At 40.6% G+C, this 18,339-nt stretch overlaps 4 protein-coding genes across 9 annotated transcripts in view; 1 reads left to right on the top strand and 3 right to left on the bottom strand.

Moving 5' to 3' along the window:
* Positions 1 to 334: 334 nt before the first annotated feature.
* LOC111603778 (calcium/calmodulin-dependent 3',5'-cyclic nucleotide phosphodiesterase 1) overlaps positions 335 to 18,339 on the top strand; it is a 48,423-nt gene continuing 30,418 nt past the window's right edge. For all 5 annotated transcript variants that reach the window (XM_030224356.1, XM_030224360.1, XM_030224359.1 and 2 more), the window contains exon 1: positions 335 to 812. In XM_030224356.1, coding sequence (XP_030080216.1) covers positions 353 to 812 — 460 coding nt within the window. In that variant the 5' untranslated portion in view covers positions 335 to 352. The remainder of the gene's footprint in view (positions 813 to 18,339) is intronic.
* On the bottom strand, positions 5,690 to 6,073 carry LOC111603786. The gene is made up of 2 exons (XM_023321527.2): positions 5,984 to 6,073; positions 5,690 to 5,925 (listed from the first exon to the last, which is right to left on the bottom strand). Exons 1-2 carry the CDS (start codon positions 5,986 to 5,988, stop codon positions 5,811 to 5,813), a joined length of 120 nt encoding a protein of 39 aa, XP_023177295.2. The 5' UTR covers positions 5,989 to 6,073; the 3' UTR covers positions 5,690 to 5,810.
* On the bottom strand, positions 7,478 to 10,384 carry LOC111603780 (maltase 2). 2 transcript variants are annotated; one of them, XM_023321522.2, is made up of 6 exons: positions 10,297 to 10,384; positions 8,606 to 9,776; positions 8,385 to 8,535; positions 8,135 to 8,330; positions 7,938 to 8,078; positions 7,478 to 7,873 (listed from the first exon to the last, which is right to left on the bottom strand). In XM_023321522.2, exons 2-6 carry the CDS (start codon positions 9,743 to 9,745, stop codon positions 7,801 to 7,803), a joined length of 1,701 nt encoding a protein of 566 aa, XP_023177290.2. In that variant the 5' UTR covers positions 9,746 to 9,776; positions 10,297 to 10,384; the 3' UTR covers positions 7,478 to 7,800. The 2 variants fall into 2 exon arrangements, with proteins under 2 accessions (XP_023177290.2, XP_023177289.2); XM_023321521.2 differs by lacking the exon at positions 10,297 to 10,384 and having other exon boundaries at positions 7,479 to 7,873; positions 8,606 to 9,950.
* LOC111603779 (maltase 1) lies at positions 11,134 to 13,115 on the bottom strand. Its single transcript, XM_023321520.2, has 3 exons — positions 11,877 to 13,115; positions 11,470 to 11,816; positions 11,134 to 11,398 (listed from the first exon to the last, which is right to left on the bottom strand). The coding sequence occupies exons 1-3, from the start codon at positions 13,074 to 13,076 to the stop codon at positions 11,182 to 11,184; spliced, it is 1,764 nt and encodes a 587-aa protein (XP_023177288.1). The 5' UTR covers positions 13,077 to 13,115; the 3' UTR covers positions 11,134 to 11,181.

The following is an 18,339-nucleotide window of genomic DNA, read 5'->3' as shown; positions in this document are numbered from 1 at the left end:
CTCTCTCTCTCTCTCTCTCTCTCTCTCTCTCTCTCTCTCTCTCTCCCACCCCTCCTTGTGTCTGATAGCCATTTCGTATTCATTCATTGCGATTCATTTTAGCGTGTTTGGTTTTAATTAAATTTTATGCTTGCGCAGATATAAAAGTGGTTCACATAAAAAGCGTCGAGTAAATAAAAGTGCAATCAAAATTTTAAATATTTCAAATAAAATTAAAAAACACAAATATAATTAATCAACTGGCGTAGACGACAGGCAAAGTTTCTCCCACAAACAATGAGCGCGCGTTTTAACTAAAATTCGTAAAAAAAAAAAAGAGTCGAGATATCAGAGCACGAGCCAAACTTTCGGAATGGGCGATACTTTGGATGAATTGCCTCCAACGCGGCGCGACAAGCCGCAATCGCTAAACATTAGCACGGAGGAGACAGCTACAGGCGATGCTGCCAGCAGCAGCAGCAGCAGCTCCTCTGCCCGCTTCACGCGAACGCGAACACGCGACGATCCGGTTCGGGAACGCGATCACTCCTGCGACGAGCTGAGCTCCACGCACAAGCGGAAAGAAGAATTTGCTGGAGCCGCGCCGCCACCACGTCGCGAGAGCCTCAATAGCTGCGAACAGCAGCAGCAGCAGCCAATAACTCCAGGCGGCACTCTGCACAAGGCGCTGGGGCTGGGCAGTCGACCAACAACTGCTGGCAACAATCCACGGTACTCGTCCAGCGTTGTGGTTGGCGGTGGTGTGGGCAACCTAGCCGGCACCACCACGCGCAAGTGTGTCCTAACGCTGGACGGGTACTCCTATGTCATAGGTAAGGGAAGCAGCCGGAGACGCTTTATTGCCCCGTCCGGAGTCACCTTGAGTTTGCTCTTTTGTTGGGCCAGCTCTGGCCATGGTTTTGACTTTTAATTCTTAAGCTGCCACCCTGCATAAAATAATATATATGTATCTATTTTTCTATCATTTCATTGCAGGTAAGTCAATTCAGAGGGCAAACACAAGCGACAGATTGTTACGTTCGCCCAGGTACGTGGCCCATTGCAGCATTAAATTGAAAATGAAATTGAATTTTGCTCCAAAGCGAGCTGTGAAGGGTGAGGGGAAGGGGAGGGGGAGGGTTGGCTGGTGTGCGGGCATTGGCTATTATAAAACTTTGCTCCTTTTCCTTATCCTTTCTGCTAACCAGCACAACAATTCATTTCGAATTGCTGTTGGAAATTTATGGGCAACTTTTAATACTGCAGCAGATTGCGTATACGACGCATGGTCAGGGCAGACATTTTAGAAAATATGTACGCAAAACACAGACGGGCAGCTCGTAGCCTGAGTGACAGCCCTTAAAAGCGGCTTGTTCTCGGTGCGCCTGGACGCCACTCAGCTTCCGGGCAGCTACAACATGTCTGCGGCAAGCCGACCCACTCGCACAGCTAGACACTGTTTATAAATAGTTAGTTACGTACAGAACACACAGCTGTTGGTCAGTCCAGGCACGCGTGTGTGTGTGAGCCTTCAGTTTAGATAAACTTCATGAATTCAATTTAAGCTCAAATGAATTTTCAGCTAAAAGGAAAGGTACACAAATAATCCCAGAAATGCTATATGCTGTTTATGCATAGAGTTGTGTGTGTGATAGCTAAAGAGGAATAACACAAATATTCAGATATGAAAAGCTTAAAAAGTTACTTGAAGTAGATGCATTTTTGACTGGTAAATCAAGTGAAGGTTCTAGTGATAAATGCAACAGAAAAACTAAGCATAATAAAAAATATAAAGGCAAAAGCTCAGATAGATATTTGATATAGGAATGTTGGGCATAGGCAACTATGGCTAATTCTTTGATTTGTAATCTAAATAATTTATATAAAAGTAATTATAGCTTAATTATAACTTAATCTAAATAATTTATATAAAAGTAATTATAGCCTAGGCTGAGTGTAGTTTGCGTGACCACAAGCTAATCGGGTTAATCCTCAGAAAAGTTCATTAATAGTAGCAAATGTCTCTATACTTTCAGCTGTCATTTGCCCAATAATCTTCAGCTAAAAGCATAAATCAAAGGCGAATAACATTTAATAAACATCTTAATTTAATAATCACATCAAGTTTATGCAGTAAATAATCTACGTGGCAAGGCAAGTCGTAAAACTGTTAAACAGCCTAATCAATTATGCAGTTAAACGTTAAATAAATAAACGTATAAAAGAAAAAGTTTGGCTGAAGCCAGCTGGAATTTGCAGAGCAATTGCTGTGTCACGTAGTTGCCGCTAAGGCTGGGGCCAAGTCAAGTGACAATGTGGCGCGTCCTTTGGGGCCAACAATTTATGGGCGCTGCAATATTTTGCAAATATCCGTAGCATATCCTGCGGCGACAGGGCAGACAAACAACAATGCAATAAATAGTCAAGTGTTTGTTTTTGTCCTCATGGCTGTGTGGCAGCTACGTGTGTGTGTGTGTGTGTGTGTGTGTGTGTGTGTGTGTGTGTGTGTGTGTGTGTGTGTGTGTGTGTGTGTGTGTGTCTGTGTGTGTCGGTACTTGTTGTTTTCGAAGTGTGTCCTTCAATTGACATATTACACTTGTTGTTGGCCTGGTCGCGGCCGCTTTCAATCCTTGCCTGTTTGTTGTTGTCAGTCGCAGACAAAGGCTGCAGACGAGCTTGACCGCTGCCTCCTGTCTCCAGTCTCCAGTCTCCAGTCTCCTGTCTGGCCGGCAGTCCAAGGGGCCGCCTGCTCAAGCAGGCTTCACTTATTGACAGCAGCCCATCGAGCGGTGGGCTAGAATCTAATTGAAGCACGCTCTTTCTCTCCCTCTCTTTGTGTGGAAGCAAAAAATAGAAGATGAAAAAGGGTTAAGTGGCCAATTTAGCTGCGGTTCAATGATTCTTCATTGGCATTAGCCAATTTATTAAAGAACAACAAGTAGCAGCATTTACTGAATTAAGCGCCTAACCAGCTTGAAGGACACCGAAAAATGTCTGCATAATTTCATGGCGCGTACGTAAATTCAGTTATACAACATATATATTTGGCATTTGGCAAAGTTGAGCGCATAACTCAAATGCCTTTTGGCCAAAAATGACCCTCGTTTGGTTTTCTTCTTTTTTTTTTGTTTTGTTTTAGCCAGACCTAAGCAAGCCATGAGCATTTACATAAATTCCAGTCATTGACTTAAACGCACAAACATTTCAATGCATATTTCTACTGACAATACCCTCGAGCGAATATATTTGGTAAAAAAGCGGCGAAGTTGAAGCAGCTTTATTGAATTTGCTTGGTCCGGGCTTAAAGGGATAATATATGCAACTTCTGGCAGAAAGTTTTTATTTGCCCTAACGCCAGCAGCGCCTCAATTGCCAATCAATTTGGCTTTTACTCTCTGCGGGCCATTAAAGCCGACAACTGTTTTCAAGTGACAGTAGAGTGAGTGCGTTTTGACTGGCACATACCCTGTAGTCAGGCTAGTGGAATATCACAAACGTAAGCCTCATCACAGTCTAATATACAGAACAGTTTCGACTTGATTTTGCCTATTTTTATGGAATTATAGACACATTGCTTACCTTTTAAAATGTATGCTCTCAATAGGCATCATGAACAAAGAGCTGCAAATTAATTTAAAAAATCCCTTGAGGCCAAACACACGCACGCAGACCTAGCTGATTATCAATGTAACATTTTTGTTAATACCCTGCACTTGTCGGCAGTGGGTAATGAAGTTGTCTGATTTTTTGCAAGCGACAAAGGCTTGACACCATGAGTAGAGCTCATTGACGTTTCCAACTGAAAATCTATTATCAAATGTTAAATCTTCTACAATCTTTCAACAGCTGAAACACATGAATAGCTCAAAGATCTGCTGTAATATAGCTATCATTAAGTGCTTCACTCTTCTGCGGTCATTGTTTAGAAATCAAGGCTTATAGCTTAGATTTTCAAGCTCATGTGCAAGGCTGGGTATTCCGCAGTTCAACACTGTCTGCTAGAGCACTCTTGTTTTAATTAAAAACAGTTAAAAGACGGCGCCAGTTTCGCGGCTGTCTGTAAAATTTATGAAGCCAGCGGCAAAACGGCCAAAATGGCGCTGCCACAAACAGAAAACGCAACGCACACACACACACACACGAAAGAAAAGGACGTCGGCTAAAGTTGGCAGCCAGAATTTTGTTTGGACCGAAGATTCCAATTAGCTGGGTCATCTACGTTCCGTTTTCCCATCGCGCCTGGTGCGCGTGCCTTTGGCCGCTGTTCAGCCGACATCAAGGTGCACAGCGCGTGCTGCCAATTTTCCCAGAGCTACTCAACATTTCGCAACTTTAGGCTCAAAGGATTTAACCTGTACGTGTGTGCTGCTGCCTGAATTGAATCGGCAGCAGCAAATATCAAAGAGCAGCCACCAGACACTGCGACGTCATTGCAGCCACTTGCCCTGCCCCCTTCAACACAATCAATTGATTTGTGTTTAACGAATCAAGTTTGACTCACTTTTATAACTTTTTTATCTTTTAAATATTTTATATTTATATATTTATATATATATAAATGAATATTCAAAAATATTTAAGTATCAAAATTATATTGAAATTTTATAGGAATTTTTAGTTTTTTCTTTCATTTTATTTATTACAATTATTATTTTTAATTTATAATTTTTTTTTTTAATATTTTTAAGCTAAGCTAAAACTAGAAAAGTTCTTGACTTTGACTTTGACTCTTTTGGAGTAAGCTTCTTTACGTGCTTCACTTCACAATGCCTATTCAAATTTTTTTGAATGCATAGAATAATAGCTTCTATAATTTCTATATCAATATTTCCATATTAGATGCAGCTAAAAGTCATTGAATATATGAATGACCATCGTATATATATATAAATATATAGGTGCAAAAAGCGAAAATGTTTTGAGATATAACGATTCATTTTGAAGTTACATCTTTTCCATTAAATACTCAGAAACACAATTTCTACAGAAAAGTAAATTAAGATAAGTGAAATTTGTTATTCAATTATTTCGAATTCACTTTGTTTGCTAGACTTTAGAGCACTCATTCTTAATTTATTATCAAACGAAAACAATGCTACAAATGCCATTTGTGCATGCAGCAAAATAATCAACTAAATGTGAAGCTTTAAGTATTCGTTCTTCGATTAAATTCCGCTCAATTGAAGAGAAGGACTACGCGTTGCTCTGGCGGACACACTGTCAACTTCCGGCAATCAGTGTGGCGACAAGGATATCCACTTGCCAGCCAGTGGAGCGTTAAATTTACACCGGCAGCAGGCAGCTGGCAGCTGGCAGCTGGCAGCTGCTGCTGCTGCTGCCTCTCGGTTTCAGTTGCATTTGAAGTAAAGGGAAATTCGTTATTTTAACAAAACTGCGAATTTCCGTTTAGCAAATTGCAAAAGAATTATGGCTGAGTGTTCCGACAGACCAGAACAAACCACATTTCTTGCAGTCCACTCGCTGCTGCACTTGAGCCAATTAATAAGATGGAGCGAAGACAAGGCTGGAATAAATGAGTTGAGCTCTTCTATGGATGGCTCAAATTGAAATGGCAGAACTCTGCTCGAGTTCTTAATTCTCAATTGACATGTCTGATCGATTTTTTTGACATATCTGGCCATCTTCTTGGCAGCCACTTGACGGCGATGAACGCAAATTTAATTCCTCCACTTGACGCCCCACAACTACAAGAAGCACATCTGTAAATGACATCCGGAGCACGGTTCAGCTGCTGCTCCTTTTTTGCATTGTTTATTTAATTAATGACTTAATCAATCAGTGAGCGCAAATTAATCATTGCATCAGAATGTCTAATTGAAATTTACTTTCGTCCATTTGTGGCGCCACAAGTTGTACATTAGCAGAGCCACCAGCACCACATTTAGCGACTTGAGGAGCTGCTTCAGCAGCTGACGACGCTGCGCGCTGCAAAAGAAATTCAATTTTAATTGAATACATAATTTAGAAAATATAATTAATTAACCTCATGCCCGCCTCCCCGCAGCTCAAGACAATGCCAGCAAAAGGCGAAAGCTGCAACTGCCGACTCGCACTGCGATTGTTGCCCGCAAGTAAAAAGTCGCTGAAAATAAAAGAAATTACTATTAAAAATTTATTAACAAACGAATTGCCAATGAGTGCTTTCTGTCGCAAATAATGAGGCCAAGCTAATTGCTAATGCTCCATTCTAGTTTCCCAACTTTGTGCTCTTTACCCATCAGAAATGCAAAGGCATTTCTTTAATAACTTTAGCAGACATTTTTTGGCTTAGCAGGACTTACATTTTACTTTGCAAATGGCTGGCTGACAGCTGCCCAAGATCAAAGCATCTCATAATTGACTAGAAAATTACATAATAAAATATACAATTTAAATTGGAATTTTGCAAGCAAAGCAGACAGAAACTCATCAATCGAGCAGAGCAGCATGTAAATTAGAATTGAAAATCGTGTTAGATATAATCGTGATATATATATATATAAGCTGACTAAATATGCAATTAAAATTGCTTAAAAATTTGCTATGCTCATAGGCTGTGCCTGTGCCACAAATGCCCAAAGAAACAGTCGCTTGAGCCACATTTGTCGCTTCATTTATCCAGCTAGCAATCTGCAAAGAGAAAGTGCCATAAACTATTAACAGACACAATCTTTGCCGTTTTAAATGTTTAGTTTAATGCTAACCCAGTTGGCCAGAGTGGCGAAGGCAGCGACGCACTCAACCCAGTTTGTGTAGCAGCAGTTAAACTCTTTGAGCATAGAACAAATTTGATGGCCACGTTTGTAACGTGACAGTTAAGTTTGAGTTCACGATGCGCTATCAAAATGATAGAAAAGTCATGTACTTGCATTTAAGATTTAAGTCAAGATTTAAGAGGTTAATGCCAGAAGAACATTTTGATAATTTTAGCTCAACTTTACTGAATGTGCAACATTTGCAGCTTCAAACTTATTGACGCTTTATGGAAAATGTTCAAATGCTTTCCAGGAGCAAGTTTATGGTCATGGCAAATTGGGCAACGAACATCCTGGGCGCTGCTTCAGCATGCAGTGGCATTTGGAAGTTGAAAACTTTTGATTAAAGTGAACCTTTGTCCGCTTGTCGCACACGCCCCACCCCCGCGCTCGCCTTGGCCACACCCATGGCCATTTGTAAAGCGACAGTTCGCAAATCTGTGCGTTGTGCTTCATAAATCTTCGTGTGTTCGTGCGCCCAGCCACATGAAAAATTATAGGAGCGAGCAAACCAGCAGTGAAAAATAAGCTGCCAAAGACTATTTACTCCTGCATTATATTAGAGTAAAATAAGTTGATGTTTATTTTTCGGTATAAATTTTGTGAGTTTAATAAAACAGAAAAGCCCTCTAAATATTCTAGATAAAATTTAAAATATAATAAATTTGGAATATATTAAAAAATATTTTAATTATTATAATTAAAGTTCATAAAAATTGTAGCCAACCCCATTGGGATCAAAAAGCACATATTTTAATTAATTCATGGAACTGCTAATTATATACCACGTTGAGTATCCCCCACTCTATATCTAGTGACTGGCAGGGCATCTAAATGACTCTATGTTTCGCTTGGGCAAGCTGCCAGAACGAAATGTCAATGGCGACGCCATGGCCAGCAGCTTTCTCTGTGCTCCTTGCGTCGTACGTAAGGAAAGTTGAGATTTTAAAAATTCATTCAGCAATTCGATTCATTAATTTTCAGTTCATTTAATTTTTTATTTATTCAAGCTGGCGGCAATGTCACACGAGCTGCAATTGATGGAACTTTAGAGTCTGGCTCTAGGCTATGCCGCGATCAGCTTGCAGATGAGACCCTCGTGTGGGGCCAGTGTTAGGGCGCTGCTGGATAGGGCTTGCCTGTGGGGTAAGCGGGTAAATGCGGGAGTCACAGGAGTGCAATGCATGCCATGATGAGCCTTACCCTGGCGTATAGACGGAGTCAACGCCCGCCACTTCCACAATCAATTTTTGTGGCCGATTGATAAAGTCTGTTAAGTTTATCAGCTGCTCCTCGGCGCTCACGTTGACGATGGTGACCAGAGTGTCATAGTCCTTAAGGGTACTAAAAAGATAGAGAAATCTGTGTGTAGCTGCCACATGCGCGCCCTAGACACTTACCGCTTGAGGGCAAACACTGCTCGAGACTGCGGCTCGATGCTGAACCTTCCACGTCTTAAGGTCGGCAGCTTGCGCAGCTCAATCAGCGCTTTGTACACCTTGTAGTGACTCTTGGCTGCCTGCTGCTGTGCTGCCAGGTTTAACGCCAAATAGTTTGGATTTACAGGTAGCCAGGTCTTCGCAGCAGTAGAGAAACCTGCCAAGCAGATAGATTAGTTCGCAGCTTGGGTAAATTCATATTCCAATTCACCCGCATTGCTGGCATTGCTCCACTGAAAGGGCGTGCGTTCCGGATCCCGGGAGACCTTTTTGTAATCCTTTTTGCCAGCATTGCGAGCTGGCGGATCGACCGTATCCTCCCACTTAATCTCGCGATAGTCCTCCATGCCCAGCTCCTCGCCCTGCAAGGACGAACGAGCATTAAAACGCAGATGCTCCAATCCTTGACCTTTCGGATGTGGACATACTTACATTATAGGTAACAGCGACGCCGGGCAGTGTCATCAGCAACATGTTCATGGCGTCGACGCTGGCGGCACCGAAGCGCGAGGCGACACGCGGATTATCGTGGTTGCCCATGACCCAGTTGGCAGCGTGCCCGCGCGGCATGTAGATCAGCCACTTCTCCACATTGTAAACGAAGTCACGGGCATCCGAGTCGCCATTCACATCCGTGATAAAGTGAAAGTTGAAGGGCAGCTGGGAGCCCCGCACGCCGTCGGCACTCTCATAGTAATCCATGAGCACATGCAGGTCAGCATATGCCTCGGTCATCATGATGCGCGTCACTCCATCCGGATGCTTGGCGCTGTAATCGTCCAGTAGCTGGCGCCAGTGCTGCACCATAGTCAGCACCTCGGGCAAATCCTTGGTGAAGACGTGCTTCGTGTAGTCATACGAGAGTGGATCCGCCGTCTTGCCACTGAGCGGCTCATCAGCCAGGTCCTCGCTTTCATACAAATGATTCACTGCATCTATGCGAAAGCCAGCCACGCCTTTGTCCAGCCAGAAGCGCACCACATCATCCATGGCCTGCACCACAGCCGGATTGCGGTAGTTCAGATCCGGCTGCTCCTTGGTAAACTGATGCAAATAGTATTGCTGTCGTTGCTCGTTCCACTCCCAGGCGGAGCCATAGAACACAGATTGCCAATTGTTTGGAGGCTGACGCACTCCCAGCTTATCCTTCTTTCCATCTTCCCAGACATAGAAATTCTCATAGACAGGATCCCGAGCTGCCGACTTTTTGAACCACTCATGCTGATCCGAGCTGTGATTGGGCACAAAGTCCAAGATGATCTTGATGCCCAGACCGGAGGCCGCATGCACCAGCTGCTCAAAGTCCGCCATGCTTCCATATTCCGGCTGTATGGCCTTATAGTCCGATATGTCATAGCCAAAGTCGACCATGGGTGACTGGAAAATGGGACTCAGCCAAGTAGCTGTAATGCCTGTCTCAGCCAAATACGGCAGCTTCGATATGATGCCCTGCAAGTCCCCAATGCCATCGCCGTTGCTGTCCTTAAAGGATCTGGGGTAGATCTGATAGAAGACCGCGTGCTGCCACCAGTCAATAAAATCCTCCGTTTGACTGCCTACCAAGCTGGACATGCTCAGACTGGGCGCCTGTATCGACAGCAGGCTGCAAATTAGAAGGAGTTGGGTTGTTCGATTTAACTGTTGCGCTGCGACCATGTTGACTACAGCGACTACTGCTGTGTGTCGAATAGAATCTGGTTTTAAAGGGTTGTTTCCAAATTGCTCGCTGTGCAATTATTATAATTTCGAAAGCTCATTAACTCTTAATAAAGCACATCTGATTATTGATAATTGAAATCGGGAAAACAAAATATAAAGTCCAATTACAAACCGAATTAAATTCTGTATAATATCGGTATATAATTTAATTGTGTAATATATACAAAATATATATTGAATTTAATTTTATTGAATTTAAGCAGCATACCATCCTATGTCAGCATAAAGAGAGACTATGAGTTCTTAGTAGGAATAATCTTTTTACTCATCTCTCTCTTTTAATTATTCTTTGCGCTACTTGTGCTCCTTGGCTCGCTCTCTCTCTCTCTCTCATACCATATACCATACCATATACGAAAGCTACGACAGCAATCATGTCTCTTTCTGCCTCTCTCATTACCTACCTCAAAAGTTACGCTCCACAAAATATGCAAACACAAACAAAAAGAAATTTCAGCCTTTTTGTTCGCAACACGTCACTACGCCTTCAGTTGCCGTGATCAACTGAAAGCTGTGAGAGCTGTATGCGGCGCAGCTGATAAATGCATGCACAAGCTTACGATCCACTTAACATCCACAGCGTTGCTCACAGCCTCCACCACGCCAATATTAAACAAAAAAGGGCTTTTAATTAAGCTCAACAACAAATTTATCTATAGCTGCCCAGCCGCGTTGACAGTTATGAAATATATTTTGGCGAAAATGCGCTGACAGCGACAACGAACGAAACAGTGGGCGGGAATGGGGCGCTGGGTGGGCACAACAGCAAGTGCTCGCAATTCAATTAAAACGTGCCAAACGCTTTTAAGTGTAAATAAGCAATGAAAATTGTAATTAAATTGCAATTCAAATGAATTTTAAATTATAAATAATGGTTGAGAGTAAAATAATACAATAAATTTGCAATTTGAAGACTCTCTTTAGATTGCTTACCTTTAAAAAAAAATAGTTTATTGTATTCACAATGTTTTTGTTTCATAACCAAAACATGATCAGTCCCAGAGTCGAGTCATATGACTCTGCGATAATCTTACCTGATCTATTACCAGGAAAAATTTAATAGCCAAATTATTTATATGACAAGCCGAAGATTTAAAGGTTATCTGGAGTCTTAGCTTGAAAATATTTATAATAATAATAATAATCATAAAGCCATGAAACAGAAACAGCATTCAAGAACCTTCCAAATGTCTTTTTATTTCCTATATTCCCATTAATTCGAACATTTCAGAAGACTTTGATACATTTTTGATAATAACCTTTATTTGTAGCCCTCGCAATATGTTCAGTTACTTGCTAGGCCTAAGCTGTATAACTAGACCCTCATGGGGTGACAATCTGATTTCAGCTGGCTTGAGACGCTCGCCCACTCGGTACTGGGAGTTGACTCCGACAACGAGAAGGGTCAGACGATTGGGTAAATCGATAAAGTTGCTCACATCGACTTGCTGGGTGCGATTGCTCACATTCACGACGGTCAACAGGCTGGGCTGGCCCTTCAGCTCGCTGTAATACACACAGAGGCAGAGGCACAGCAGTAGATGGTAATCCCAGCATCAAGAGTGGAGTCCACTTACCGCTTGAGTGCAAACACACGTCGATTCAGAGCCTGGGCTGTGTATGTGCCGTCCTTTAGCACCTTCGAGCTCCTCAGCTTGATCAGCGACTGGTAGACCTTATAGTGGCTAGACGGAGCCAGCTGCTGATTGACGAGATTCAGCTCCTCATAGTTCGGGTGGACAGGCAGCCAGGTGGAATCGGCCGTGGAGAAGCCAGCATTCTTCTCATCGCTCCACTGCATGGGCGTGCGCTCGGGATCGCGTGAAACCCACTTGTAGTTCTCCTCACCAGCCTCACATGCGGGCTGATCCACTGTATCGTTCCAGCTAATGTCACGATAGTCCTCCATGCCCAGCTCCTCGCCCTAAACAAGAAACCAGAAATCAAATAGAAAGACAGTCCCAAGCACATCCCGACCGCTTACATTGTAGGTAATCCCAATGCCCGGGAGAGTCATCAGTAGCATATTCATGGCGTCCACTGATTGCGCGCCATAGCGGGAAGCAACGCGCGGATTGTCGTGATTGCCCATGACCCAGTTGGCTGCGTGTCCAGGCGGCATGTAGATCAACCATCTCTGAATATAGAAGACGAAATCCTGCGCCGTAGACTCCGCATTCAGCTCGGTTATGAAGTCGAAGTTGAAGGGAAAATTGGCGCCCTGCACGCCATTCTCATCCTCGTAGTAGTCCATCAGTTGCGACAGCTCCGCATAGCCCTCGGTCATCATAATGCGCGCTGGACCCGGATTCTTGACCGTATAGTCGTCGAGCAGTTTCCGCCAGTGCTGAATTAGACCGTAGCATTCCTCTTGATTCCTTGTGTAGATGTGGTCCAGATAATCAACGGAGTTGGCATCGGCTGTTTTGCCACTCAAGGGCTCGTCGCGGAGCTTTTCATCCTCGTAGACATAGATGACGGCATCGATACGGAAGCCGGACACGCCCCTTTTCAGCCAGTACAACAGAACAGCGTCCATGGCCTGCAGCACAGCCGGATTGCGATAGTTCAGATCGGGCTGTCCCTTGGTGAATTGACGCAGATAATATTGTTTGCGCTCGTCGTGCCATTCCCAGGCGGAGCCAGAGAACACAGACACCCAATTGTTGGGCGGTGCACGCTCCTCGCCGCCTTCACCCGGCTTGGCATCTTCCCACACATAGAAATCCTCGTAGCCAGGCACTCGAGCAGCGGACTTCTTGAACCATTCGTGCTGATCGGAGGAGTGATTGGGCACAAAGTCGAGTATGACCTTAATGCCCAGCTTGGTGGCGGTGGCGATCAGCTCGTCAAAGTCGTCCAAGGTGCCGTAGTCCGGATGAATGTCCCTGTAGTCAGAGATGTCGTAGCCAAAGTCAACCATGGGCGACCTGTAAATGGGACTCAGCCAAATGGCCGTGATGCCTGTCTCCACGAAGTACGACAGCTTGGAGGTGATGCCCTTAAGATCGCCGATGCCATCGCCGTTGCTGTCCATGAAGGATCTGGGATAGATCTGATAGAAGACCTCATGGCGCCACCAGTTCTCGTCCTGTTCCTTCGCCTTGTTCTTGGCCGAATCGGCTTGCGTCCCGGCAAGCAGCCAGCACAAGCACGCAACTAGGCTTAATAGTTTCCGAGCCATCGCAACTCCTTGAAGTTGCGAATGTATTTTGTTGCATCCGCTGGCCATTAGCTGCTTTTATAGCCCCGGTTTGATTATTTACTGTAGATTAGATCGCAACTCAAATATTGTACCAGATGGCCAGTGCGCGGTCGGCAGTTATTACATTGTATATATGGCTATAACGGTATTAGTTGGCTTACACAAGGGCCAACTGACCAAACAGTGCAGTTGACATTAAAGCTGGCGACCTTTGTGAGCTGCACATTCTGGACTAGGACAACATCCGAGTAGAATATTAAGTTGTTGTTCTGCTGTTTGTGTTGCTCGAAAGAATGGGAAAAAGTAAATAAACGTTTGACTATTAATACTGCCTGACTAGAAGATACCCTGCTTTAAGCTTGGTTGAGACTGCATTCTATATGTATAAAAATTTGTATGTTCTTCAATATATCTGAAGAATCATATGATAAATTTAAGAAATTGACATATTTTATAAGAAAGTGTCTCTTTGCCACAAGAGACCCTAGGCAGCTGTAGCTAATGTGGCATCATAAGATTTCTGGTCTAAAATAAAAATCATCTTTAGTCTTCATCTACTCATACTTCTGTGCATATACACTTAAGAACCAATATACCCGCCTCCACACACACACAATGTGTGCAGCTTATATAAAAGTAAACAACTTCCGCTGTGGCTAAGCTCAAACTTGATAATTGCCTTTGACAAAAACAATTAACAAGTTGCAGAGAAACTTTTTTGGCTGCCATCATCCACAGGGCACGCGCAGTTTTTGTCTAATTAATCAATTATTCAACATTTCAGCTGCAATTCTGAATATTTTTTCACATCTAAATGCAATTGCCACAATTTAGAGGCCACAGCCAGCTCGGCTTTCGGCTAGTCTGCAAATATTTGGTTTTAGTTTTAGTTGAATGGAGCTGCTGTTGTCCGAAATTTTAAGGAGCTCTGTGAGCGAAACATTCTCATTTTTACCAGAATTTTATATTAGTATAACTCATGGAATATTTAATGCAGTCAATCAGTTATGCCTGATTGTCACATCATTTTTAAAATGAACAAATTTATGAAGAACGCATTTTTGGCATGCTTTATCTAATAGCAAAAATAGTAAATAATATTACTAGACTTGCCTATACCCTTTAGTGACTATTTTTAGCCTTTTAGCTGTTAAAACTTTAGGCCAACAAATTGTTTAAGTATATTAAATATTAAATATATTATATTATTTAAGTTAATTTTGATTCAATTTATATACTTAATTTTTAGCCTTTTAACTGTTAAAACTTTAGGCCAACAAATTGTTTAAGTATATTAAATATTTAAATATATTTATATTTTATTATTTAAGTTCATTTGATTCAAATTATATACTTAATCTTAGGAGCTTCATTGAGCTTCCTATAATTAATTAAATTTGATAATCTGAAAAAATTAGTGTATTATAAATATATATATATAAATATATTATTGATAATCTGAAAAAATTAATATATTATAAATATATATATATATAAATATATTATTATCATTTATATGCTTCAAAAGTGAACAAATTTATTTAATAATTAATTAGCATTTTTATTTACTTCGAATATTTTACTAAACTTGTTTTTATTTATATTTATACAAATGTTTCTTTAGTTTCCTACATAAGTCAAATATTTGTTAAACGATCAAAACAAACAGATCTTGCTTGCCTCTAAGATACCCTATAGTTATAACTTTAACTTACACTCAGCTTGACTTTGATTATGTATTATTATGAAGCACCTTTCTATATTCTCACTGCCTAAAAGTGCTCTAAAAATATTTATGATATGGTAAATTCCATCTATAACTTCGCATTCCTCTTGAATTTGAAGTTGCTTTCAGTGCAGGCTAAGCTATCGCTGGGCTATGCAAAATATTCAGAGACTTTGGCGACCTTACACGGGTTTTCAGCGTCCTTTCTTTTTGGGTTTTATCAGATTGTTTGTCGTGCTGTCACGTCGGCTTTCGCGCATCTCTCGCCACTTAGCACGTTGCATTTTCATTTCGTGCACCTTCCACTGCCCACTTCCGCTGCGTGGAAAAATGGAAAAATGGAAGCCCGCCGCTTCCGCGCCGATTCGCACATAAAGTGCAACGGACGTGCGAAGGGCACGCCCCTTTTTCGGTTGGCTTCTGGTTGGCTAATTAAAACATGTTGCAACATTGTTGTTCAGCAGCCGCTGTTTGCATAATATAGCACCAGCTGCCTAGGGCCTAGGTGCACATGAGAGCAGCACATGGACTGTTTGGAGACTGGAAAAATGTGGAAAATGTTGTGCAAATATATGCAAAATAACTTCGCATCAAGACCTAAACTCTTTCGTGCTAACCCCGAATCATTTGCAGCATTTTGTTATGCAACTTATTAAATTCCGTTGAAAATCGTTGAATTGACGTGAAAAGGGTTTGACACTTCATTTGGAGCTGTGCTGGGCGAGGGAGGAGGCGTGCTGCAAGTGCTTTACACGTGTGCCAGCCTACCGATTTTCATGTATTTAAAATACTTTTCGATCGGCCAGGTTCAATTTGAAAAAATAAACTTTATTTGTCGAGCACAGCCTACTAATCCAACCTGTCGCCTGTCCGTCCGTCCGTCCGTCCGTCCGTCTGCCTGTCTGTCAGTCAGGCTGTCAGTCTGTGTGTCTGTCAGGGCGCCTGGCGTTGGCTTACCTTGATGTCGTACACTGATTGAATTGCGTTGGAAAACGACAAAAAAAACAACGTCAAACACACACACACACACACACACACAACAGGAAATTCTTTATGCCCAGATCGGACCCTTGCCAAGGAATTTTCGGGGCACTTTTCCATTTTTATTTATTTCTTTCCGTTTTTTTGGAGGCCCGGATCCCAGCGGCCGCAGCCACATGAATAAATAGCAGCCTACGAGTACATATTTTAATATGTAAATATTTAATAATATCAAAGCAACGCGAGCTTGGCATATTAAAACCCAGCCGGCATCAACAGCCGAAGAAAATACTCTGATTAATTCGTTGCGGGTATCTGATTCATATTTAATACACGCTCCACAAACATATGCTCAGGTCTAATAAACAAGTAACTTGTAGTCCTTATAGCTCAAAATGAAAGAAAAAAAATATATTAAACAAATTGAAATTCGAATTGCAATTTCTTTGATTTTTGTAAAGGGTTTTGGATGCCTTCTAAACTAATTGACATGGAACAAATATAGCCTGCAACCTATTTATTGGTATTATTTTTATATATCTATAGATATACATATATTTACTTACTTATATATAGATTGATTAGCAAAGACTGGCCCAGGCACAGGCACAGGCACAGCGTAAACAACAACTAAATAAAATAATAAAATTCTTATTCAAGCTGCTCCAGCTGCGGGGAGTATCACACTAAGAGTTAGAGAAAGATTGATTGAGATTAAATTTTCTGATATAAAATAAATACAATACAATTTTTTAATCCCTTTCAAATCAATTTAAAATCAAGTTGTAAAGAAAAATAAATTTAAAAAAATCACTTTAAATGCAATTTATTATCTTTATCATATTTTTTGCTGAATAATATTTGTTGTTTGTAATTCAAATTTTATTCTATTAAATTTTAATATATTTTTTGAATATCAAATAATTTTTTATCTTAAAAAAACCAGCTTTGTACTGGCAAAAGCAATTTATATGCGCATTTATTACCAAACAAATCCAACAACAAGGAAAAGTAGAGTAAAGGCAAGGGTTTAAAGAGTTGGCTGATTGACAATTGACATTCCTTGACCTTCAAGATATGCCGTGTGATATAGCATAAGAATATACATATATTTTATGCTCTAACAAATTGATTGAATCAATTTTGATTGTCTGCAGTTGATGTTGGTGTCTTAATGTCAGCTAGGGTATTGAACAGTCGGTCCTTTGCTGTTTGTATTAGAATTTGGTTCGCTCCCGTTTCATATCTATTTGCTCGCATTTTATTCAGCTCCGACAACCCTTAAGCGTCAGCAAATTGGTTCAGTTCCATTCTAAGGCACACGGTAGATTCGTGTTTTGATTGGTATTTGCGTAGCCATTTGATGTCGTGAATAGGTTTACGCTTATCAAATACTTGTTATCAAAATCGATTGCAACAACAGCAACAACAACAACTACAACTACGAACCAGCTTTGTTGTCATTCGTACAGATTGCTAATGTGTATTACAGGATTCGCTGAGGTCTATACTAAGTAGCTATTTATTGATGCCATACGCTTGTATTCGTTGTTGTACTTTATCGCATCGCATTTACCTCGATGAATTAGTACTAATCTATGCATATAAGTCGCTTGAACTAAGATTATATTTATTAAATATGGAAGCTCATATGAAAGTACTCGAGCTAAACAAGCTTAAGTCAATGCAATTTGTCTCTGTGTTTCCATAAGCACATGAATAAATAATCATTAAATACTTTAGTCACACATGCATTAAACCATTTGTGTGTTATCCAAAAAGTAGGCAGCAAAAAGTGTTGATGGAAAGTTTTTTATTGAGAAGAAAATTTGAAAGGGGGTTTATATAAATATAAATATATATATTATAAAATAAATATAATTTAAATATAATATAATAATATACATAAATATATATATATATATATATATATATACATATATATAACTGCATCTAATTTAATAAAGCTAAGCTGTTGCTCAACTGTTACTAATTACAAAAAATCCGCAAAGCTTGGCAAAAATTCAAATTCAATATAACTAAGATAAGTAAGTAACATTTCTAAATGTTGCTCAGTTGATTTATTGCATTTCAGTTAGCTTATATGGAATATGGCTATTTGAAGATTTTGACAATTCCTTAATTTGCTTGTCAACTGTTTGGCTTGAGCCTTAGATATTTATATTTATATAAATCATGAATATTTGATATAAAAATTTATATAAAATAGCAGCAAAAAAAAATACATTGAATATATTCATTAATTTTTATTAAATAATTTTAATATATTTAGGTGAACTTTCTTTACATAGATTTCAAAGTCAATATTTATTAAAATTTTTATTTAATGAATAGTTTATGTAAGGCCTTATATTATTTAGTGCTAAGGAGAACAGAGCTCAAGGCATTTTCCTCTCCTTTTTTATAGACATTTGCAGTTATTGGAAACAAATATTAATATTTTAAAATATGATTTGAGAGAAGTATCAGAAAGAAATTCTCTAAAATAAAACTAGATTCAGGCAGAGCCAATAA

Source organism: Drosophila hydei, unplaced genomic scaffold, assembly GCF_003285905.1.
Source record: "Drosophila hydei strain 15085-1641.00,03,60 unplaced genomic scaffold, DhydRS2 tig00008114-arrow-pilon, whole genome shotgun sequence".
In the NCBI taxonomy this organism is placed as follows: Eukaryota; Metazoa; Arthropoda; class Insecta; order Diptera; family Drosophilidae; genus Drosophila; species Drosophila hydei.
Note: the sequence above shows the minus strand (reverse complement) of the source record. Positions and strands in the feature narration are given on the sequence as shown.